We start from the raw sequence: 24,821 nt of genomic DNA, 5'->3' as shown, positions 1-24,821 counted from the left end.
TGATATCTTTGCTAATCCTCTAGAGTTTCTCCAGAACCCCGGCTTATCACCATCTCTCGTGTTTCTTACTGGAAACTTCCCTATTGCTTATTTTAGGGTGTTCACCTGAGCTAGAAGTGATTGCTTGGGACATGCTGTTTCTTATAAACTGGTGCTAATGAGCTGGTCTGTTCCAGGTGATGTCAGCGTTGGCATTAAATGTGATGCCCGGGTGTTGAGTGAGGATGAGGAAGACGTGGATTTTGACATTATTCACAATGCCAACGACACATTTACAGTCAAATATGTGCCACCTGCCGCCGGGCGATACACTATCAAAGTTCTCTTTGCATCTCAGGTGTGTGTTTGGGTCGAGGTTCTTTCTAGACACCTGTATGCATATTTCCTTTTTTTTTTTTTTTTTTAAAGCAATAGGGAAAGTATCTTGAATTCTGCTCAACAGTTTTCCTCTCTGGTTCCTTAAAACCAAGAAGGAAAAAAAAAAAAAATCCCAGAACTAAAATTTTACTACTTTCTATTCAGTGGTTAAAAGCAGGACTCTGGAAAGAAATTGGTTTGTTATCAACTTTCTTCAAGTTTTTGACTGAAATGTAATTAACTTCTAACTTCTGGAGATTTTCCACGTCGACATCTTTGAAACAGTGACTTTGGCCTTGGCCTTTAAACTTGTACAGAGAGAGGAGTTTTAAAGTTTCAGGTAGAGTTCTTGTATGTGTGATAATGAAGATAGGACGAGCACTACCTCAGAGAATAATGGGATCCTGGTGATTCAAATTAACCTATTATAAGAATAGGGACCTCAGAAGAAAGTTCTGTTCTTAAAGGTGTTGGTCTTGATTGGCTTCATCCAGTTAACCTGTTCTGCCTTCATTCTGTTTTTGAAGATTTATAACCATTCTGTTTCTGATCAGTTCCTTGCATTCCCCAAACCTTAGCTCTCAGCTGTCTCTGGAGGACATTTTCTTCCCTCTGACGCCATATATTATTGTCATTTTTGGTTTTACTCTTGTATCCTGAGTACTCAACATTTGGTGTTAAAGGCTCAGGATTTTCAGATTTGTTTGTGGGAAACTTTCCATTAGCCATGCAGAGAGTAAATCAATGCCTGTTGATGTAGGAGAGCCAGACATTTGTAAGTGACCAATTATGGCCCATATCCGATGCTAGTCTTCGAAGATTTGACCTGTGGTAACAGAAGTTTGCTCATCACCCACTAAAGTCAAAGTTTGCTGAAGTTTCCGCCTTTGCACTTGGGCAGGAGGCTTCCCTCTGGCGGTTGCTTCAGGGGCTTTCCTATTGAGACAATGTCTCTGCTACAGGAAATCCCTGCCAGTCCTTTCAGAGTCAAAGTTGACCCTTCCCATGATGCCAGCAAAGTGAAGGCAGAAGGTCCCGGGCTCAGCAAAGCAGGTAAGATGGCGTGTATGCAAGGCTATCCTGAAGGCCTTCTGCAGGCCAGTGGCAATGGGCATGTTTGGTCCTGGGCCATGAGGGACTTATCTCCCCCGAAGGCAGCCGTTCTGTCACGGTCCCTGTTCAGCAAGGGCAGAGCTCCTGAGGCTCAGCCTCTGACTCTGGCTGCCTTGGTGGAGATGGCGCTGATGAGCCTGTCAGACTGGTTCTAAAAGTGAAACTTCTCCAGCCAGGCCTGTCTCCTCACTTCATGGTTTATCTTTCCAGGTGTGGAAAATGGGAAGCCAACCCACTTCACTGTCTACACCAAAGGAGCAGGAAAAGCCCCACTCAATGTACAGTTCAGCAGCCCACTTCCTGGTGACGCGGTGAAGGATTTGGATATCATCGATAATTACGACTACTCCCACACCGTTAAATACACACCCACCCAGCAGGTGGGGTCCTTCCCCTCCCCTCGTCCATGAACCCCATCCAGGCCCCTTTTCCCCCCATGCTGTGCTGGGTCATGTTGGATGCCAGCAGTGTAATCTGCTCGGTTGAAGTGCTCCCTCCCCTGTGAGAGACAGCTCTTCATGCCTTTCATTCTGAACCTCTCTGGCAGCGCTGACAAAAAGCCCGATTGGTTCTATCGGGAAAGCTTAAAGGATTCCACAGACACAAGCAGGAAGCTAGCTGATCTCTCTTCTCCCCAGGCTCTCACCTCCATTTTGGGTTTCAGCAGAGAAACAGTGAACTCTTGAAATTCAAGACCTAACATCTACCTCTCTCTTATATATACTCTCCCATCCTTATACCTGCTATCTTTTACTCTTTAATTACTCGCAGAGAAAGAGTTGCCATACCTTCATTTTTCCTTCCTGGCCCTTTTAGTTTACCCTTTTTATGAAGTGTTGTAGTGGGGTCTTTCTCAAAGAGTCAGTTCAGCCTTCAAGGCCCTCAGGGCCAAAATACTATTTTGGTCCCCCGATTATCCCTTTTTACAAAATATAGGAATACAGACAAGATCTTGTCATCCAGGCTTTTTTGCTCTGATTATTTTAGGCAATAAGGGCCTAAAACACTACCTCTCTGTACAGATTCATGTTTATTTGTTTAAAATTTTGTTTTGCTTCATATCCACACCTCTAGAGTCTATGGAGCAGATACCCCTGCAGAAAAGCCTGGATTTTACTGCTCATGCATAGTGTTCTACACAGTCATACCAAACCTCTGAGATTTTTTTCATTCTTGAAGAACAGAGTCCCCCTGTGTGAGAAATACCATTTGTGGGAGAAGGGCAATGCTTTCTGCAGAAACACTGCTCAGGAGGCGTCACTCCTGCCCGGGCCCCTTCAGTGAGGAGCCGGCCAGAGTGTAGTCAGGAATTATCAGGAGTACAGTTAGGGTGAGGGAAGGTATCTCCATACCCCAGTCTCCCACCTCCATTTGGGGTAGGTGACCCCTTGTACCAGGGGCTACACATCCTTGGAGATGAAATTTTTATTATGAGAACTTTCCTGGCTTTGGGGATATTTCCCTGGGGCAGGTTTTTCTATGCCATATTACAGGGGTGGCCTCTTATCTCCAGATATGCTTCTCCTGTAGATTGTTTTGTTTTGTTTTACCTTAATGAAGGGTTCATTTTTAGTAATACTTTTGTAGATAGATAGAATACCCTTTTCTCATCAGACTACTTAGTGTTAAGTAAGTAATTACTTTCCTACTGATGCTTCTGAGGGCTGGTGGAACCCTTCCCACTGGGAGTACTAGCTCAATGTCATCTTTCTTGCCAATACTCCAGTGCCTTAGGAGGTACCAGAAAACATGGCTATGTGCACTGGTCAAGATCACAAGGTTATAGACTCTTTAAAAAAACATGTTGAGACTTGCTTTATCGTATATCTGTATACCTTTTTGTGTTTCAGCTTTGGTGCTAAAAAAGTAAGTTGCAGATGACAGGCTCAGGTTTTGACCTGTACCCCAAGAAAGGACTTTAGAATCTATTGCCCTGGATATCCCAGCTGCCATTTGAGGTGGAGGTGGAGGTGGAGGTCAGGAACCCATTTGCAGTTTTGTTGCATTTGAGATGAAGCTAGAGAGGGAGGCTCCTTACTCCAGGGTCACTCTAAGATCAAGTTCAAATTCATTCATTTCTCTGATAGCAGCAGGTTTGAAGGCTGTCTGCATGCTCAGTGGCCGCTTGGGGCCGTTTGTCCAAATGCTGCCCATCCAAGGAGTCTGGCGAGGTCTTGGTGTCAGTCATTGCCTCTAGCATGAAAAGCTCTAGTCCTTTGTTTATTTAGAGTGAGGCTTAGTGTTTTGTTATTTGGGTAAATTGGCAATTCTGTATATTTCTCTATGGTTAAGAAAACAGGTTAAGCTTCTCCTCTTGGATGTGAGTTCCCCTAAGGATAGAATATCATTTTTTTTTTATTTTTTATATCTATATATATAAAATTTATCTTTCCATCCCTAGCCCTAAGCACAGGGCCTCATGCTATGGGTGCTCCACGTGGACTTATGGCTGAATGGGTGAATAAAAGAAGCCTCAACTCACAAGTAACAATTTAAGAAATTTGTAATTTGGTAGGAGAGTGGGGTCCTGTACATCATCATTCTCTTCTGAACTCTCTTCTGAAGAGAAGCTAACAGCATATCTCTGTTCTTGGATGTGGTGAAGAGGCCTGGGTCAGCCCAGAAAGCTGCGTGGAACAGAGGCAGGGAGCGTACTTTGCAGGCTGACACCCACAGGCACACCTCGTTGTGGTTATAGAGAATAACAGGGACTTTCCAGAAATGCATCTGTTTGGTGTGTGTGGAGAAATAGGGTTGGGTTCTGGCTCAGGGTGAGCGCTTTGCCCTCAATGCAGACTGCTATGTGAGGAGCCATAGTCTCACCTGACTCCTGGCTCTTTGCTCCCAAATACCTTCAAGCTGCTTCTGTCCCCTGCAATTCCTTGTAGGGTCCCTGAGCCACTGCTTGCACATGCTCACCTGCCTGCAGTGGACCAGGGATGGGTGTTTCTCGTTGATCCTGCCTGCTAGCTCTTCTCAGAAGATGGTGGTCAGAGCTCTTCGCCTGAGAGGAGTGGACTTGTTGGGCTGGGGCTTGAGGGCCTCCCAAATGTCAGACAAAGGCTTAATTTTTATGGAAGTGAAATTATGCAATGCCACTTTCCCCTGAGGATTTTGCCTTTTGTGCTTTTGGTTGTCTGTGGTCTCACGTGACTTCAGTTTCTCACACCAAGTTTTCCTGAACAGAGCAGTTGGAGATGCTAGTGGCAGCAGCTCTATGCCGAATCAGGAGCCGCTGAGGACTGAAAACTCCACATGCTATTGCAGCACCTTTAGGAAACTCCACGAGTTCACTGAGCCTCACAGGTTAATAGTCTCTCCCTCAAAATATTAACTGCTGGTGGCTGTGGTGTCACGGAGGTGTCTGGAGGAGGGGCTGTTGGCAGCTCTCCATCCTGTCCTCAGTCTGACCTCTCAGATCAGGATCTCAGAAGCTCATAGGGGAAAGAATGAAATTGTCCTGTGGTGCGCACAGTCTTTGTGAAATGTGGCAGTGGTCACTGCTCAGGCATTCCTCACTTCATAGCCTTTGGGGAAAAAGCAGTCCATTCCTTGGGTGGGACTTCCGAGAAAACCTTAAAATGCTACAGGCCATCATAGGCATAAATCTCTAAGCTTTTTTCCTTGACTTTATTAGGTTACTTAAAGTAGAGTTAATTTCTTATCTGAGTTTTTGTTTTGTGTTTTATGATAGGTAATGAGAACATAACTTTCTTTTAGGATAGGTAGGCTTCACTGAGAGAGGAGTTTTTACTCTCTAACTTGGCACTCAGGCAGTCAGAAAAATTAGAGTGGGTAGCAGAGTTTTTTCCAGGACCTTGGCTTAGCTCTGAGGCCTAACACTTAGGAGTTAGGGACTTGGGGGCAAATTGAAGCTCGAGAGGAGCTGGCGTGTCAGTGGCTGAAGTAACAAGTCAGTCCCTGCTCTGTTGAATCTGACGTGTACATTTTACCATGAAATGTTGCACCCTGGAGTCAGGGGGCCAGTTGATTTTGTGTGCAGTGCAAATAAATCCTGGAAAATCAATCCTCCCTTCTTCATTGATACAACTGATTTTTTTCCCCTTGGCTTGTTCCCCCTTTTTACTACAAAAGGAATGTGAGAAAATATACATAGGCCAAAAGCTACACTCTGTTAACACTTGATCAGCGACAGCTTTCAGCAGGGGCTGAATTCCAGCAAACCACTGGATTCTTGGGAAGGATCATCTCTCCCTCTCCCTTTCCTCTTTCCCTCCCACGTCTTCTTACTTTATGCCTGGACCTTTGAGGTAAGAAGGATCTTAATCAGCTGAGACAGCCATGGGCTTTCACGGGGCCTTGGTTTGGAGGGAGAAGAGTCAGCAGACTGTGGAGAGGAAGCCAGCAGTGAGTGGGCCAGGACTGGCCGGAGGAGGACAGCAGTACATATGGCCATGCCGAGCCTCCATAGCCACTGAGGCTGCTGGCAAGGGGGCTGCCAAACCCCCAGTCCCAGCCTGCTTTCATACTGGCAACTTGTCTTTCCTTGATGTAGATGCAGAAGTTTAGATACTGTGCAGTGGTCTTAGAACAGCTCCAAGTGAACTATTGCAAATTTCTTTCTTAGCACGGTGGAAATTGATGCCTAGGACATAGAAAAACAAATGGTTTTGTTTGGTTCGAGGCCTCCAGGCCCAGCTGCTTTACCCTACCGAGATTTGGGTGTGTGTTAGATGGGAAGGTAGTTTGGCAAAGCTGCTAGGATTTGGGTTCGGATACTGGGAGTGTGAGGCCCAGCTCTCAACATAAGGCAAGTGACTTGAGGCAAGTGACTCTACCTCTCTGAGCCAAAGTTCCCTTTCCTGATAACATTAAGATGACAGAGGGAACCACCTCTTAGGACTCTTTTTGAGATTGAATCAAGGAAATGCTTAAAAGCACAGAGCACACTATACGCATTAAGTTGTCCCTGTTATCAGTTGCTCTTATTTTATCTGATTTCTCTGCTGTTCTTACCATGGGGCCAGAAGCTTAGAGAAATATATTTGAGATGCTTTCGAAGTCCGCTGGAATCAAACAGCCTTGTGTCCCTGGGAACAAGAAGAGCTCCAGAAGGCGGGTTTAAACACCAAGTCAGTGTGTTGGCACCCAGAGGTGTGCTCTATTTTCTCTCCTTCCAGGGCAGCATGCAGGTTCTGGTTACGTACGGTGGCGATCCCATCCCGAAAAGCCCTTTCACTGTGGGCGTGGCTGCTCCGCTGGCTCTGAGCAAGATAAAAATCAATGGCCTGGAAAACAGTAAGTGTGTGAATGGAGGGGAGGCGGGTCATTGAAGACCACCATCCCAGGGCTGTCATTTAGATTCCCTTCTAGAAAGAAGTTCACCCAGAAGCAAATTCTGCCTTAAGAGACTTTGCAGTTGGACAGACTTATTTTTGAGTTAGGGCCATGTGGTGGATGAGCTCTGTGACCCTATCTGCCACTTAATCTTCCCAAGCCTCAGTTTTCCTATTTGTACAGTGGGGCTGGGGGTGGTCGAGAACACTCAAGGGAATATTGAGAAAATGAAATGAGCTAATAATTCAGAGGCTGGCACAGTAACTCGGTAACGGCCCTCAGTAACTCCTGGCATCACAGTGGAATGTTTTCATTACAAAGAAGTTGGCACACTGCTTTCTGGAGAGCTTCTACCGTGCCAGCTCTCCCTGGCCACTGAATCCACATTAGGGTCGAGAGTCAAGCATGAAACCAGTTCCCTGGCACTCAGAAACCACAATTACGATGCACCCCCCACCTCCATCCCAATATTCCTAGCTCGTTAGGTATCTTATTACTACAAGCTCATTTCATTTATTTTAAATTAAAATATTTTATTAGGGAAAATTTCGAACACACAGAACTAAAGAGAATATTACATGAACACTGATGTGCTTATCACTCAGCTTCACAAGTTCAATGTGTGATCATAAGATTATTTTTTACCCAAGTAACATATAAGCCAATTTTTAATCTACAAACATCCCAGTTAAGAGAAAATCCTACTTTAACCATCACCTCTTCCCCTCCCTAGGGTTAACCAAAGTTATTGGTTCAGTTTCTCCCCTTCCTTTCTTTTCCTCCCCTCTCTTCCTTTCCCCTCTCCTCCCCTCCTCCTCTTTCTCTCTCTCTTTCAATTCAGTTTCTATCCTTCCAGACCTCTCCCTGCATCCCTCTGCATCTGCACTTATATACATGGCAGGAGAAAACATTTGGCGGTGTTTATTTTGCATTAAAGTTCTCTTGCTATTCCCACGTGTCTTCAGCCTGCTTTTTCCCATCAGCAGTGCTTCTTAAAGAACATTCACACTTTAACCGCCTTGTTGGTATTAGCTGCCGAGTGGCTGCAGTCTGGCTGCACCTCCGTGGCACACATTCACCTGGTTTTAGGCTCACGTAAGGCTCAATGTGTACCCCTAGGGAAAAACCTCTTGTTCCACCAATGAGGGTTCCTTGGGGTCTCAGTGGGGCCACCAGTGAGTACCTTCATTGGCCTGTGACCCAAATGTATGAGCTATGAATGAAGCCAGTTCCCAGCTCCAGGGCTCTGAAGCAAGAGCTTGATGCCAGCTTTTGTCCCTTGGGGGCAGCCAGCACTGAACATATGGACATTCACTGTCCAACCCTTCTCCAACCCTTCGTATGTCGCCTCATCGCTTCTTTCTCCAAGACACTGAGGGTGTCTACTCCAGACCAGGAAAAAAAAAGTACAATGCCATTTAGAAAAAGCCTTTGGGATGTGGAGCTCTAGGCCTCCTTGCTTGTGGTTGGGCAGTGTGTTCATCCAGGCAAGCCCTGTGTTAAGCCAGAGTCAGGATTTTTCTGTGGCGGGGGTGGGGGCGAGGGTGGGGCTGTGGCTGGGCTCCCAGTGCTTTTGTTTTGGTTCAAAGTCCTTTCCCTGTTTTTGTCAAATATAACACATGGGTTTTCTGTGGCCCTGCATTGCAAAGACCTAACAAATACCAGCTCTGTGACTTTTGCCTTCTTGGCTGTAGGGTTAAATTTGCTGCCAAGAATTAGTAAATAAAACACTTGCTTATGAGAATGTTTTGATATCAAGTTAACACCAAAAGTAAGTAAAGGAAAGTGGACAGTGTCAGATTATAACTTAACTGGTCAGCAAAGCAGATCTTGGAGTCAAATCGATTTAGGTTTGAGTTCCAGATTTGTGATCTGCTGGATATGTACCGCTGGATTAGTTACTTAACCTTTCTTAGCCTCAGTTTCCTTATCTGTGATAGCCATTGGTTACTAATAAATACCGCATAGATTTGTCAAAATTAAAGGAGATCATATGCTGTACCAGGTCTGGCATACAAAGAGCATTCAGTAAATGATAACTATTATCATCATCATTAATTAATAATTATTCTTGTACTGATTGTTATCGAGGCCTAAATGCTGATGATTCTTAGTCTTGCTTCTTGTTCACTGTACCAGCTGTTGCTTATTGTAGTGGCTGAGGTGACCATCCCCCTCCCACCCCCCATATCCAAGTAACCATCATTTCTCTGTTCTTAGTTCTCGCTGCTGAAATGGGTCAGCTCATCAGTTTGGCTTATTTCCATTTTCCAGGAGTCGAAGTTGGGAAAGATCAGGAATTCACCGTTGACACCAGGGGGGCGGGAGGCCAGGGGAAGCTGGACGTGACGATCCTGAGCCCCTCGAGGAAGGTCGTGCCATGTCTGGTGGCACCCGTGGCAGGCCGGGAGAGCAGCACTGCCAAGTTCATCCCTCGGGAGGAGGGGCTCTATGCTGTAGACGTGACCTATGATGGACACCCCGTGCCAGGGAGCCCCTATGCGGTGGAAGCCTCGCTGCCTCCTGATCCCACCAAGGTCAGATTTTGTTTTTGTTCCAGAACATGCCCCCTGTTGTCTAATGTAACATCATAGTTCTCTGATCCTGGCAAACACCTTTAGAAAATCATGTTGTAATGCAAGTCCGTCCTCAATGGTTGTCAGTAGTTCTCTTATAATTCAGTGTGCAGGGTCCTGTAGGCAGTTGGGTCCCACTTCTGCTCTTCCTCTTACTCTCTGGCTGTGAGGGGCTCTCTGGCTTGAGTTCTGTTCTTTCATTTGTTAGTGTAATAACAATACTGGCTTTGAAGTGAGCCTGTAAGTATAGGGGGTATGTGTGAAAGTGGAGACTTTGGCCTGGCCTCCGGTACACAGAGTGAGCTCACCCTACAGATGCTATAATAATGCAATAAAACTAGATTATCTTCATCACTATTTCTTTCTAATAATCCTGAATCAAGGGTATTAGAATATTTCTGGTAGTCTAAATGGCACGAATCCTATAAATCTGTCCTATTTGATCAGAGACGAAAGCTTCGTCCTATCTTTTCCCTCTTTTAAGAAATTTTTTTTTGTTTTAAAATTTTATTAGACTATTTTTTAGAGCAGTTTTAGGTTCATAGTAAGATCGAGAGGAAGGTACAGAGATTTCCCACTTCCCTCTGCCTGCATGCACGCATGACCTCCCGCTGTCACCACCTCCCAGCAGAGTGGCACGCTTACAACTGATGAAGCTACATTGACGTCATTGTCAAAGTCCATGGTATACATTAGGGTTCACGCTCGGTGTTGTATAATCTGTGTGTTTGTATAATGACATGTATCCTCCATTATGGTTAATTTTTTATTATGCAGAATTTGTAGAGAGGGCTGTAGCAGCCAGAGCAACAGTGAGGTCTGTGAAAGCCGTTCTGTGAGCACTCAACCCAGGAAACCTGCGTGTGTTCGTGGGAATGAATGTTAGATCTTCAGCTGTACGCCCGTGGTTCCCGAGAACCAGGCATGGCAGGAGAGAGGGAGGTCATGCTCTGTGCTCCATTGGCTTTCAGTGTTGATTAGCTAGCTCACAGCCATGTCTCCCTTCCTTTGCTATTTGCAGCATTGACTGCATTATGGCTGTAACTCAATGGTGTGGGTGAGTGTGTGACACAAGTTAAGCCCCAGGGAAGCCTACTTAACTGAGATGCAGTTAGAACTGATTACAAGGTTTGTGTGTTGAAGGCAGTGCTGGCTGAGCAGTGATACCAGCCTCATCCTGAGTCTGACTTTTATTCTTTCTTCAAATAGGTGAAGGCCCATGGTCCTGGCCTGGAAGGTGGTCTTGTGGGCAAACCCGCCGAGTTCACCATCGACACCAAGGGAGCTGGAACTGGAGGTTTGGGCCTAACCGTGGAAGGCCCATGCGAAGCTAAAATCGAATGCTCCGACAATGGCGATGGGACCTGCTCTGTCTCTTACCTTCCCACAAAGCCCGGAGAATACTTTGTGAACATTCTCTTCGAGGAAGTCCACATACCTGGTTCTCCTTTCAAAGCCGACATTGAAATGCCGTTTGACCCCTCTAAAGTCGTGGCGTCTGGACCAGGTCTTGAGCACGGGAAAGTGGGTGAAGCTGGGCTGGTCAGTGTTGACTGTTCCGAAGCGGGGCCTGGGGCCCTGGGCCTGGAAGCTCTCTCGGACTCGGGGGCGAAAGCTGAAGTCTCTATTGAGAACAACAAAGATGGCACTTATGCTGTGACCTACGTGCCCCTGACTGCCGGCATGTACACACTGACCATGAAGTATGGCGGTGAGCTCGTGCCCCACTTCCCTGCCCGGGTCAAGGTGGAGCCCGCTGTGGACACCAGCAAGGTCAAAGTCTTTGGACCAGGAATAGAAGGAAAAGGTGGGTTTTGTTTAAAAAAAAGGGGGGGGGGGCCTGCAACCTCTCTAGATCTCCATCTTTGTCCCAAAATGTGTACAAGTGGTCATGCTGTCACTTGGCTGAGGCTACCCAGGAAGGGCCACCTTTTTTTGGTGGGGGCACACTTTAATTTTTGATTTTGAGAGAGAAACCAGTTGTCTACTGTCACTTAATGTTTTTCAAAGTGCCAAGAACCTTGGTTCTTGGGTTTTCTCCTGGGTTTGAGGTATTGATGATGTTTTTATCTGCGTGATTGCTCTACAGATGTTTTTCGTGAAGCTACCACCGACTTCACAGTGGACTCACGGCCCCTGACGAAGGTGGGGGGCGACCACATCAAGGCTCACATTGCCAACCCCTCAGGGGCCTCCACCGAGTGCTTTGTCACGGACAATGCTGATGGGACCTACCAGGTGGAGTACACACCCTTCGAGAAAGGTGAGTTAACTGCTCTTTGGACATGGCCCTGTTCAGAACTTGCTTGGCCATTTCCTCCTGGTGGCCGATGCTGATTTCTGCCTCGTGTGCTCAGGCCATCTCAGAAGAGGCACTTGCAAAGTGACGGAGGAATGTGAAAACTTCACTTCCCAACAGAGCCACCTGTCTATTTAGTGCCTGGCATATTGGCCTAGTTGTGTGACAGTTGGGCTGAATTTAGCTTAAGCCTCATCTGAGCAGGGTATGGGGTGAGGTCACAAATATTGATCATTTGTGCAATTATTTTAACACATTATTTTCTTGAATATTAAGAATCATAAAAATTTTGATAAATCATAAAAGCACCATATGTCCTTATTACCAGGATATATGATCTCCATAAATATTCTGGTATAAATATTTCTAACCTTTCCTTATAGATATATGTATATTCTATTTTATGGGGATTTCTTTATTTTTTAGTTAATCATTGGATGGAATTTTTTCCAAATCAGGGTAGTATGTCTAAGATGACTGACTTGAGTGTAGAATTAGTGAAATTTGCTTGGAGGAGAGGTCGTGTGTTGGGGGGGAGGAGGGAGGTTTATATGAACGTCAAGTAAACAGAAAACATAGTTTGTATTTAAAAAAGATCAGATCATACCAATATTAATGTTTCTTTTACCTGTTCTTTTCAAATAACATGGTAAAGCAAGTAGACCTGAATGCTAGATAAAGCCCTGGGGTAGTGTCAGTTTCCACAAATTAGGTGACTCCTATACATATGTTTCTGTTGATTGTTTTAAACAGGCCTCCATGTAGTGGAGGTGACATATGATGATGTGCCCATCCCAAATAGTCCCTTCAAAGTCGCTGTAACTGAAGGCTGCCAGCCATCTCGAGTTCAAGCCCAAGGACCCGGGTTGAAAGAGGCCTTTACCAACAAACCCAATGTCTTCACTGTGGTTACCAGGTAAGCAAGGCCCTGGGGTTTGTGTGTTGACTTTCTAAAAGGTGTAGTCCTAGGTAGTTTAACTGCTTTAAAAAAGTTTTATGGGATGTTTCCTACATGTGTGCGATGATCTCCTAACTTTTTACAGGCACTTTTTTTTTTTTTTTCATTATATAGGAGGCATTTTCTTCTGTTGAGTCTTATATTATAGAGAAAGACCAAGTTTACCGGAAAAGGAACCAGAAAGCGCTTGATAACAGTCATAAAACTGCTGAGCAAACCAGGACTAAGTGGAAGCTCCTTAACTTGATAATGCAGAAATATATAGCCAATCTCATATTTAAGTGAAATATTAGAAGAATCCCTATTAAAACCAGTCACAAGGCACCTACTGAGTTCTTGCAGTCCTAGCCAATGCAATTAGATTAGAAAAACAAATGAAGGATACACATTGGAAAGGAGGAGTCAAAGCTCTCTCTATTTATATTACCCCATTGAGGAATTCCCTAAGCGAGAGGTACCAAATTAGTTGAGTTGGATTGGCTAAATGGGAAGTTTATAGAGGGAGCTGAAATAAATTCTGGCAGTAAGCAAACTGGCATAAACCACTAGTACTACTTTGCTTTCTTTTTCACACTTCCCAGAGGGGCAGGAATTGGCGGGCTTGGCATAACTGTTGAGGGACCATCAGAGTCGAAGATAAACTGCAGAGACAACAAAGATGGCAGCTGCAGTGCTGAGTACACCCCCTTTGTTCCAGGGGATTACGACGTTAATATTACTTATGGAGGAGCCCACATCCCTGGTAAGCTATTCCTCAGAAAGGAAACCCCCAAATAGTTGATTTTCCACGAAAGCGGATTTGATATTGCTTACTTACCTGAATAAGAAAAGTAGTCTGATATTTGTAGTCTCTGCTGAGGGAGAATTTTCCTTAGAGCTGCATCTCCCAGAATATCCCACCTGTCAGTAGGACTGGTAATATGGCCAAAAAGCATTAGCTTGGAGTTTTGACTGAAAATGGTTGTTCATGTGTTGGAGGACCTAGTTCTGAATTTAAAGGGAAGCAGTCCCCCCCCCCCCCGCCCAAAAGTTGGAAATCTCCACTTTATTTTGTGATTGGTTCTTATTTATATTTATCTTAAACGTGCATTGTGTTTTCTATTTTTCAGTGAGAGTCCTAATTGTTTCCTATGTAACGGTGTAGTATATATACTTACTGTGAAAGAGGATTTGTCATCCTTGGCACTATTGACAGAATATTTTGGAACAGAATAATTCTTTGTAGTGGGAACTGTGTTGTCCATTGTAGGGTATTCAGTGACTGATTTTGTGAAACTGAAAATGTCTCCAGATACTGCCAAATGTCCAGCGGGGAACACAAAATCACCCCTAGTTGAGAACTACTGCTATAAATAACGCAAACAATAAAGAAATATATGACTTAAGTAGTGAAAGGCTCTCCAACATTCATGATCCAGGAGGGGAATTTCCATAGGTCATAATTGTGTTTGTTTAGTGAAACAGTTGCCACACAACACACATCTAAAAGGGTAGATGAGTGTGTGGTGTGTTGTGGATGCAAGTCCAAGGCCACTAAGGCTGCTCCTGAGTCAGCTTATGCCTTGTCTCAGGTGTGGTGAGAAAGGGCAGAGTCCCATCTCAGGACACCCAGGGCAGGAGGAGCCTCGGGTGGATCAGTGCTGTTTTTGTCCTGAAGGTCATAAGCCAGAGTGAGACTGAGGGGGAATGAGCAGGCCGAGGGTCCTAATTTGGGGTTTCTGGACTGACCTCTCAAGAAGCTGAGTTGTCCCCTGCCCACACACTTTCCTCATTCTGTCTGTTCTTTCCTTTTATCGTGTGCAGCTGTGTGCACACACTCTCACATTAATCAGAAAGCATTGACATTCAGTTCAGAGTCATTGTACTCATGTTCATTTAAGCCTTAACTCATTTGAAATGATATTTCTCCTGAAACTTTCATTATAGATTTTTTAATTCCTAGCCAAGGAGACCAGATAGTCAAAGCTCCTGCCTTCCAGAAACTTCCTGTGTAGTGTCTGTGTGACTAAAATTCATGAACTGCTGTGAAGAATGAGAGCAGGACTCAGTGACAAGATGCAGAGCCATGGGTACCTTCTGGAGTTTTAGAGCTTGGAAAGTGGGTAGAAGGCTGTTGCCAGAGAGATGACCTGGGGCTCCAACCAGGCAGCAGACAGTGGAAATAAGCATTTTCTGGTTGTGGAGGCAACAAAGCTATTTAAACTTTATCGGGAAAGTCTAGCGGATGCCATCAGCTTTGGAATTCCCCTTGTAGAAGGGGGTAAGAGTTTGGCTGACCTATGAGCTTGAAGCAAATGGCCATCTTTGAGCATAACAGTAGAATCAGGCCCAGTTGCAAGTTTTCCCATCAGATATAGATGGTGCCTTTTTATGTTTCAAATTCTCTGTTGCCTCTCAGAGCCAAATGTCAGCTTCTCCTGGACCTCAGAATTTTTCCAGGCAGAGTCATTTAGTGAAATGTTGGTTGGTTGTCTTAGTGTCAGATTTCATAGCTAAGGTAACTCATGAGGTACAGCTGTGAAACATCGAGCTACCTGCTAGCTTCTCATTTACTTTCATGGGAATTCTGGTTTGTTAAACATTAGCCCAGTTTTTCCTGGCCTGGTACAAACCCATAGTCAGGTTATTTTAACGCAGTGTCCTGTCTTACCCACAATGGTGTATTGGTTTCCTCTGGTGGTTTGTTGGTGGTTGTTGCTGAAACTTCTGGATCAACTGGGATGAGTACATCTGGAGGAAAGGCTGCCGTGATTGACTGATGATGTCTGCCTGGGGCATGGAACATGGGAGTGGTAGAGAATGCTTGATATCTACCATCTTGAACTTAAAAGTTATCTTATTCTTGGCTGGTCTCATGCTAAGTCCAGACAACGTCAACGGAGGCTCAGAATTCTGTGACCTCTTTTCCAGGCAGCCCCTTCAGGGTTCCTGTGAAGGATGTTGTGGACCCCAGCAAAGTCAAGATTGCGGGCCCTGGGCTGGGCTCAGGCGTTCGAGCACGTGTATTGCAGTCCTTTACAGTGGATAGCAGCAAGGCTGGCCTGGCCCCACTGGAAGTAAGGGTCCTGGGCCCACGAGGTGAGTATGCATCCTGCCTTCCAGCTGACAGTCATCTGTCTAGGGCAGAGGCAGCTGTGACCCAGAGCAGGCACTGTGGTTTTGAGTTTGGACATGAACTTAAAGTTAAATTTTTAAAATTACTTTATTGCTCCATATTCTAGCTAAACAGTAGAAGTTCCTGCTTAAAAGGTGGACAGGCTCATTATTCCTCTAGTGGTCTGTTATTTCCTCCATTTAATAATATGGCTCTAAATGTCTGATTTCATTTTTTAAAAAGTAGTGGGGTGAAGCAAGTAGTGTTTGGGCTCTCACATAGTAATTATGCAGCTGTTCCATTACATGTCTCAGCATTGGTGAGGTGACTGGGATTGGTCTGAATACGGGCGGGTGGTGGGTTTGGAGGTGTTTGAGATGCCTCAGTGCTGACGTGGAACATACCCCAACTTTCTGTAAATGACAGACACTCTGTCATTTCCCATGTTTTGTCATTGTCCCAACTCCCTAGAGAGAAGTCTCTTTGGGGTTTTGTTGGGTTTTGTTGGCAGTTTGGTCTACCCTCTGGCAGCCTGGAATTGGGGTCTGGTATGGTGAGCAGGCCATTTTAGAACAATGCCCCGCAGTACGTTAAAATTCACCTTTTTTGGTACAACTACATTTCCTCTTCTGGCATTTACAATGTGCCATTCTTTGCTGAATTTCTTAAATTATCTGGATTTGTCCCTAGTGATGTATTCTTGGCTTCACAGAAGTAGCAGATGGGGGGCTTCCTTTTTTGAAGAGGAACTTTCTCTTTGATGGAGTTAGTTCAGCAGGAGGTTATGCTTCTTAAAACGCAAGGTAGAAGTGGTTTGGGTGAAATGAGGTCATGGGACTAGAATCTGATTCTACAAAGTTACTGAGCTTCAAGACCTGTGTGTGTGTGTGTGTGTGTGTGTGTGTGTGAGAGAGAGAGAGAGAGAGAGAGAGAGAGAGAGAGAGAGAGGCTTTACTTAGATATGTATCTCTGTTATGGAGGATTCTTAAGTAACAGCCTTTTAATTTTAGCCGATGAGACAGATTCCCAGTCATGGCGCAGCCCCTTGAAAGCCATTTCAGAGTTCTTTAAAGGTGACCCGAAGGGTGACTTTATGGAGACAGGTTTGCATTTTCTTATTGGCTGCTTCTCTAATTTATGTAACCCAAATTCCTCTTGCTACCCTCACCCCTGAAATTGTCTTATACCTGCTTCCTCTGCTTCGCTTAATGAGTATGCTGTGCTTTGGTTAACCTACCCTGCAGTTGACCCATCGTTGATGCTCATGTTTAGAAAACTGGGATCTTGAATCTACCAACCCAATGCATGCCCTGATTATGCTTTAGAATAATCTCCAGTCATCCCCTACGGGCATCTCTTTGATAGTCCCCTCACCCCATGAGATTGGCACTCTCATCTGCCCTGCACTTACACCCAGCATGCTGGTACCTTTGGTCTTTGCTCAACGGTAGCCACAAGTCTTGACTGGCCAGCCAATTGATTAATCTTTTTGCTTTTCAGAGTTCTGGACTCTTTGGCTTTTTCTCAGCTATAGGGTAAAATTTGCTACATCCAAAGCATGCCTAACCAGCTTGAAAGGATATAGCATATCTGCAACATGCATCTTCACCATACACCCTCCAGGAACAAGTGTGGGCAGTCTCCTTAATTCTACTCTAGGGCTAACTGAGTGTACTTTAGCAAATAACAAGCGAAAAGTGTCTCTTGGGGTCATTTCTGCAACCATGAATTGGGGATCCTGTCTCTTGTGATTTCTTAGGCCTTTGATTATGGCTTGCTTGCCTTTATGTTACTCATCAGTGGAAACCAATAGCTCTTGGGGATGAATGTAATCCTTTCTGAACTCAGCCCAGGGTGAAGTGTAGAGGAGGCCAGGAAGTTCCTAAGACCTCTCATCTCTGCCCTTAGGTCTGGTGGAGCCAGTGAATGTGGTGGACAATGGGGATGGCACACACACAGTGACCTACACCCCATCCCAGGAAGGGCCGTACATGGTCTCCGTTAAATACGCTGATGAAGAGATCCCTCGTAGGTAAGCTCCTGACACTTAGGGAAGGGGTCCATACCAGACTCATGCCCACGCCTCTGCAGAGTTTGCCAGCATTGTTCTGGTGGCCTACTCCATCCATCCATCCATCCATCCATCCATCCATCCATCCATCCATCCATCCAGTCAGCAGGTGTTGGCGAGAACTTGCGTGCTCTGCACAGGTGTTGCAACATACTAGCCTTGATGTTTGTAGCTCCTGCTCTCTTGCACACCCTGCCCACCCTTGTTTTTTCATCCATTATTAACTTAAAGACAAGCTGAAATTAAGGAGTTGGGAATCTTTGAAAAAAACAAAGAATGTATTAGTTTATCAAAGTTTTATTCCTGCTGACCCTGCAAGTAGTTTTCTGATTAGGGCACAGAGTTTTACTTCTTTACTTGAGGATTTGGTTAACAATCACATTCTCAGGCGTTGAATAGAAACCCTGTTCCTCATTCATATTAATACAAAAAATATCGCATAAGCTCTTCATGTCTCAGAACAGCCTCCAAAGGTTTTTTTAAAATCATACCTAATATTCAAAAATTTCACCCATACCCCTAATATACATATTTTACATAAAGATATATTCCAATTTTAGTATATGTGCTGGTGAAGTAAGCATTACACAAAGATATGTACATAGCTTTAGCTATGTAGAAATGTGATTTATAAATTATATTTATGTATTACTTTACTAATAGCACACTAAGAATACTAAAAATAGAAAATAGGATGAAATAAAATATTAAAATTAAAGTTATAGTATCCTGTTAACATTTTGGTGTGACCATTGTTTTAGCATGATATAAGTAGATAAAATGTGTTTGACCCCCTGTTTCCCAAACTAGTTTATATGCCCTGGAATGCAGTCAGGGAAAGCCAGTTTGCTGCATGATAATTCCTACTTCATAACTGTACATTTCTGCTGCACTTAAGACATTGACAAAACTCACCATTTTATCTGCGTAGAAATCTCCTTTGCAATCTATTTTCCTTGTGGAAGACAGGTCAAAGGTAGTGGGGTTGACATGTATCCATACTGACTTGGGATATATGTGTGTCTATCAAGTCCATTTAAGGTTAAAGTCCTTCCCACATATGATGCCAGCAAAGTGACCGCCAGTGGCCCTGGCCTCAGTTCCTATGGTGTGCCCGCCAGTCTGCCTGTGGAGTTTGCAATCGATGCCAGAGATGCTGGCGAAGGCCTGCTTGCTGTTCAGATAACGGTAACTTCGAATTATTTTCTGGAGTCAGACTTCATTAATAAGACTTAATTTCCTCTCCAAGGGTAATAACAAGGGTATTAACAACCAATCTATGACCTGATGGCAATGTTTGACAGATTTTTCGCACCAGAGAATCAGTAATTGTACAAGAAAACAAATATACTTGCCTGAGAGATTTGAGGGAATAACTCCAACTACCATGTTTTTGGTGAATCTTATGTGTTTTGCTCTCTGTTATATCTTTTCTTGTGTTTATATTTTAAAATGTTTTATATTACTCATTGGATTAGTTAGGACTAAGTTCTGTATGTTGCTGTAAACCCAAAAATAAGAGTGGCTTAAGCACATGGACTTATCCTCTCTTGTTAAAGAAGCCCAGAGGCAAGGCACCCAGCAGTGCTGTGTGGCTCATCAAGGAAGCAGGCTGTTTCCCTGCTCCTTTGTCCTTGCATGTGGCATCCATCCTTAAGGTCTCCTCTTGGACCATGAGGCTGCTGGTGCTCTGGCCATCCGATTTACATGGCAGGCCAGAAGGAGGAAGTCATCTCAATCATCTCTCTTAAATGGCCCCATCATACGTCCCTTACAAGACTTCCATTCCCTTTTCCTTTGCCAGAAATTCGTCACAAGTTGTGTGGCTATACCTAGTGGGAAAGGATGCTAAGAAGTGGAGTCTCGTATTCTGGGAGCAGTGCACCTAGCTAAGAATTAGGTCCTGTTACTGAAGAGAGAAGGGAGAGTGAATGTAGTGCTGTGCAAACAAGAGCCTCTGTCCCCTTCCTTCCCTCCCTATATATCAGTGGATTTTGCTTGACAGAAAAATTACTAAAAATTGACCATGTCCATCATGGTGTTAAAGGGATTTGCATCCCTCTCCTCTCCCCACCAAAACAACAACAACAACAACAAAATAAGCCCAGATTGTTATTAAGCTAGTAATTCTGTCTCCTCCCACTAGAGGCACTAATTAATGAACAAAAGATATTTTCCATGAATAGTTTCTATATCTTGATGACAGCATCCTAAACAGCATTTCTTTCTGATCCACAGGACCAAGAGGGAAAACCTAAAAGAGCCATTGTCCAGGACAATAAAGATGGCACATACGCCGTCACCTACATCCCTGACAAGACTGGGCGCTATATGATTGGGGTCACCTACGGAGGGGATGATATCCCATTTTCTCCCTACCGTATCCGGGCCACACAGACAGGCGATGCCAGCAAGTGCCTGGCCACAGGTGAGTGCAGGCCAAGGTCAGGGATGTGGGCTTTGGAGTCAGAAAGCCACAATCTAGTCCTTCTCTGCTACTTAATAGCTGTGTGATTAGGGCAAGATGCTCAACCACTCTGAGCTTCAGTCACACTTAGATTGAAAATTTTTCTGAGAACATTTAAATTCAAGGAGCTCTTCTAAGGATCAGAGACTTTCACAGAATTATTGCAAAGATTAGATGGGATCAGATATGAAAAATGCCTAGCACAAGGCCAGATACGTGGAAGCTATTATCGTATTACTTTTGAAGTGAGTGCATTTATTGAGATCTCAGCTGTGATGGCAGTTTCCATGAAAAGCAGCAAATCTTTGCCTTTCATGAGTACGTGGTTCAGTTATTCAATGTCACTTTAGGCCAGCATGAGAGAAACACATTCAAGGATCTAAGCTTTTCCTCAACACTTGGGACTTATGTCTAAATCTCTCAGGAATGCTTCAGGAATACTTGAGCATCACAGTTCCTTCCATTTCTTGGAAACAACTATTTCAATATCATGAGCCCTTCAATTTCTGAGTATAGCTCTTACAACTGTGATGAAACTTCAAGCAGATGTCTAAACATGAATCCTCATCTCTGAAATGAAACAATTGCTTTCCTTTAAATAAAATTAAATATAGTCCACCCTGGATGTGTTCTATTTCTCTCATTTCTTTTTTGTTCTGAATGAAGACAATATTTTAGCTTTCAGAGAAAGCTTGTAAATTGCTCACTTTGGCTCTCTTTGGCTCACCCACTACAAAATTTGAGAAATTCTGAAACACTGGCGAATCTGCCACCTTTTAGGTCTATGCTGTGCCAGAGACAACTAGATTGCCTTGGCTAACCTGAGGGCATGTTAATATTGGGTGGGGGCTTTGTCCTTGCTTTCCTGTTCCTGTTCCCTTCCTCTAGTTCAGGCAGAATCCTGAGTGAATCTCTGCTCAGCCTGGGGGCTTATATAGGCCACACCTCTGGGTCTATCATTCAAGGCCTTGCAAGGACTGGCTTCAGGATTCCTTTCTACTACTCATGTCTGAATATGTTCTTATCACTCCCTGTTGCTTCTTGTACATTTTGTGTTTTGTTGTTAGTGGTGTCATTTTGGTTTTTTGTGCTCTAGTTTACACTTTTCCGTAAGCCCTGATGTTGTGTGGCTCCTGTGTAAAGGGGCGCCCACAAGTCAAAGAGAGAGAGAGAGAGGCTGGTCGTTGTTTAGGGACAGAAGTCGTAAGCCTACCCTATCCAAAAGCACCCATCCTTCAGAATTCAGCCATTTTCTCTTTTCTCAGAAAGCCCTCGGATATACATTCTTAGAACTTTTATATGGATGTGCTGCAGGACATTTCTCTGAAGATTGATTTTTTTTTTTCCTGTATCTTAGCTCCCTCTCAGCATTTTTACAGCAGGTTGAACTGTCATTCTTGATGCCTGGCCTGCATCCATCTGCCCTGTTAGATTATGAGCATCTCAAGAGCAGAGACAGGAGTTTAGCTCACCTTTGTGTGTACCTGACACTTAAGAAAATGCCCAGTATGTTTGTTGATAAAAGTTGGCTTTCATCCCCATACCCTTGAATTCTGGCAAACCAGATCCAACATTTGGTTGACATTCAGAGCTTACAGATTCTTGATAAGTAATTCTTGATGAAATGCTCCCTTAAACATTACCTTACCCAGGTGATCTCTGGGACAACTCTGTGTAGCGGCACCAAAGGTGTAACATTTATAGATATAGACAATGCGAATGGATGTGATTTATTCTTAGGCCTCCAGTGTGACTATCTACAGCTGAAGCTTCCATTCTTTTCTCTTGAACTTTTCTCCAGGTCCTGGAATTGCCTCCACAGTGAAAACAGGGGAGGAAGTGGGCTTTGTGGTTGATGCCAAGACCGCTGGGAAGGGGAAAGTGACCTGCACGGTTCTAACCCCAGACGGCACTGAGGCTGAGGCTGATGTCATCGAGAATGAGGATGGCACCTATGACATTTTCTACACTGCTGCCAAGCCAGGCACCTATGTAATCTATGTGCGCTTTGGTGGTGTTGATATTCCCAACAGCCCCTTCACTGTCATGGTAAGCAAAATTTCTTCTCTAGAGCATGCTACTATATTAGCAGAAACAGTAATAGCTGCCATTTATTAAACTCTGGCTAGCACATCCCCTTCTACACTTTTTTTTTTTAAATGTTTTTCTTCAGCGGTCATGACCTTGTACGGTCCTAAGGACACTCTAGAATCCCAGGACACTTTGTCTCTAAGAGTTTTTAGGGAATCTTATTGGTCACCAAAGACACATCATGCTAAGGGTCTTAGGCAATGTCCTAGCCTAAGCACAGTTCAGAAAGATACCCTTTGACAAAAAATGTTTGTAAGTAAAACATTACAATTTTTTTTTTTGTCTGCTAGTTCTTCCTCCCTCCTCCTCCCCTATCTCCATGGCCTGAAGAAGAAAGGTTCCTAATGCTGCTTTCTTTGGAGACCTGACTCTGATATCCCAGGCCTAGAAGTACCTCCAGTTGCATTTTGGCTATAAGGGGAAATAGCTTGTCTTTTGAAGCTAGAAACATCTCTGGAAAAAAAGAGCAACCATTATGCACACCTCCGAGCCAGAGCATAACTTGGCCCTTTAATTTTCAATCTGAGTGACTTGGAGATCTTCTAATTAAGATTCTTCAACCAGGAAAAGGGCTAGAAACCTTACGAGCATTCCCTCATTTAACCCTCAAAACAAGCCCTGTTGGGCCTTTTGGAAATCAAGTATCAGAGCAGGGATCAGACTCAAGCCTGCTGAGCCCAAAGTGCCCACTCTGGACGGCCACAGAGCACTGCGTGGTTCCCTTTACCTGGTGTATTTTGATGCCAGAGGCAGTGGCCACATTTGACCACAAAGTTCATAGGTCTCAACACAGCCTTCAAAGCCCCTTCTAATGATTATACTTTATGCAACAATGGAGAAGGGCATAAAGACTCCATTCCAAACAGAAGCCCAGGTCTGTCTTCTAAACAGTCTGTAATTTGTTGGAGCTCCCCCCTCCGCCCCCTTTCCATAGACATTTGTTTATCTTTAAACGTGTCAGAGGTCTGGAGGCTCCTTTATGTCTCAGAGATGTAAACACTTGTCAGCTTTTGATACTGTTCATTTGGGAGTGTTTTTCTCTTTCAGGGCAGAAAAAAGTGCAGCTAGAAAGTTGACGTCCTTTTTATTTATGGAGAAGGGTCCCAGTTGTGGTTTTTAAAAGAATCTCTGCTTAGCTCATAGTGGGTTTTATCTGGTTGGTTAGAATTATACAAACTAGAAGAGCAGAGGTCGTAGCCCTTGCTGGTGCAACTAGCTGGGGATGACAGACCACATTAGGAGGATCTCAGTGAGAAAATCTGTGTGAAAATATGGCAGATCATTTTAGCAGACAAATCAGCTACCTGAAGTAGGAGCCACCAAACTCATTAGGAATAAATGTCCTCTTGACCCAGGAATGTACACAGAACAAGGATACTTTATGTAGGCACACTGCCCCCTAACCACTGCTGATGGCAGAAGGAAGGATCACCCACAGTACCAGGTTTGGGTCTTTATTCTCCTGTCCCAAGCTTTTTCCAGCCTTACCTGGGTGGTCTGACTTTCTGTTCATTGGCTTCTTATAGGTAGATTCCCCATCTCCCTTTACAGTCTTGGGGCCAAAAGGACATGAATACTCAGTATTGCCTTTGCAGCAAATGTCTTTAGGAGACCCAGCAGGCTGATTCAAATAAATACATCATACAGAAGACATGAACATGAAGTCACAGGTCTAGCAGTTTATCTGATTGTCGCTGTCGAGAAGTCTTAGTAGTATAGTCATTGAAAGTTCTTCTTCCCCAGTCAGCATGTGTCCTGAGGGGGCCCTAGATGGGGCAGGGGCGGGCAGGCTGTTCCAAATGTTGAAGCTCACAAAGTTGCCTTTGTTATAAGTGAAGCCCCCTTTCTGCAGATGACAAAATACTCAAGATGGAGTAAACGTGGGCACATGAGCCTTCCTCCTAAGGGGAAGCCTTTTGATTCTTGTTACTTATTATGGTAGAAGAGGAAGCAGTTGGATTAGGAACATGAAGTCTATGATTAAAAAAAAAAATGAATTTATAAAAACTTTTAAAACATTAACCACTGTAGATACTTATCAAGTCACTTATCAAGAAACTGGGAGACCTCTTTCCCAGTTTCATGCCGCAGGGGTAACTAGCATTAGCTTTTCCATTTGTACAACAAACTCAGCAGTTTTGTGCCTGGGCTCACACCATATGCATTGCTTTGCAACTCACTTTCTTCCCTCACTACACCATGGGTAGCCCTCCATATTAATTCATGAGGCATGACTGCTTCTTCAGAATGGCTGCACAGTGTTTGAGTATACAGACCTACATCATTTACTTAGCTAACTCCCTCACAGATGGACATTTTGGTTGCTTCAGGTTTTCATGACCACAAACAGCTCCAGTGAAACCTTCGCATGCATCACATATCTGTGGACTTCCCTGTTAGTATTTCTATAGACCTTTCTCCTAAAAATGGGGTTGTGGGTTTAAAGAGCATGTGGGTTTGACATTCGAAGAGAGGCCGCCAACTTGCTCACCCCAAG

At 44.3% G+C, this 24,821-nt stretch overlaps 1 protein-coding gene across 4 annotated transcripts in view; it reads left to right on the top strand.

Moving 5' to 3' along the window:
- The window catches only part of FLNB (filamin B), a 131,119-nt gene that overhangs the window by 79,954 nt on the left and 26,344 nt on the right, over positions 1–24,821 (top strand). For 3 of the 4 annotated variants that reach the window (XM_016131577.2, XM_016131579.2, XM_016131578.2), the window contains exons 16-29: positions 177–337; positions 1,320–1,410; positions 1,681–1,850; positions 6,612–6,729; positions 9,043–9,305; positions 10,554–11,151; positions 11,434–11,607; positions 12,397–12,559; positions 13,183–13,343; positions 15,512–15,679; positions 17,604–17,727; positions 18,798–18,954; positions 20,005–20,194; positions 22,035–22,282. In XM_016131577.2, coding sequence (XP_015987063.2) covers positions 177–337; positions 1,320–1,410; positions 1,681–1,850; positions 6,612–6,729; positions 9,043–9,305; positions 10,554–11,151; positions 11,434–11,607; positions 12,397–12,559; positions 13,183–13,343; positions 15,512–15,679; positions 17,604–17,727; positions 18,798–18,954; positions 20,005–20,194; positions 22,035–22,282 — 2,786 coding nt within the window. Of the gene's footprint in view, positions 1–176; positions 338–1,319; positions 1,411–1,680; positions 1,851–6,611; positions 6,730–9,042; positions 9,306–10,553; positions 11,152–11,433; positions 11,608–12,396; positions 12,560–13,182; positions 13,344–15,511; positions 15,680–16,705; positions 16,799–17,603; positions 17,728–18,797; positions 18,955–20,004; positions 20,195–22,034; positions 22,283–24,821 lie in introns of all 4 variants that reach the window. The other variant, XM_016131572.2, reaches the window with a different exon arrangement.

Source organism: Rousettus aegyptiacus, unplaced genomic scaffold (genome assembly GCF_014176215.1).
Source record: "Rousettus aegyptiacus isolate mRouAeg1 unplaced genomic scaffold, mRouAeg1.p scaffold_m13_p_4, whole genome shotgun sequence".
Lineage (NCBI taxonomy): Eukaryota > Metazoa > Chordata > Mammalia > Chiroptera > Pteropodidae > Rousettus > Rousettus aegyptiacus.
The sequence above is the reverse complement of the archived record's forward strand: the minus strand, read 5'-3'. Positions and strand labels throughout refer to the sequence as shown.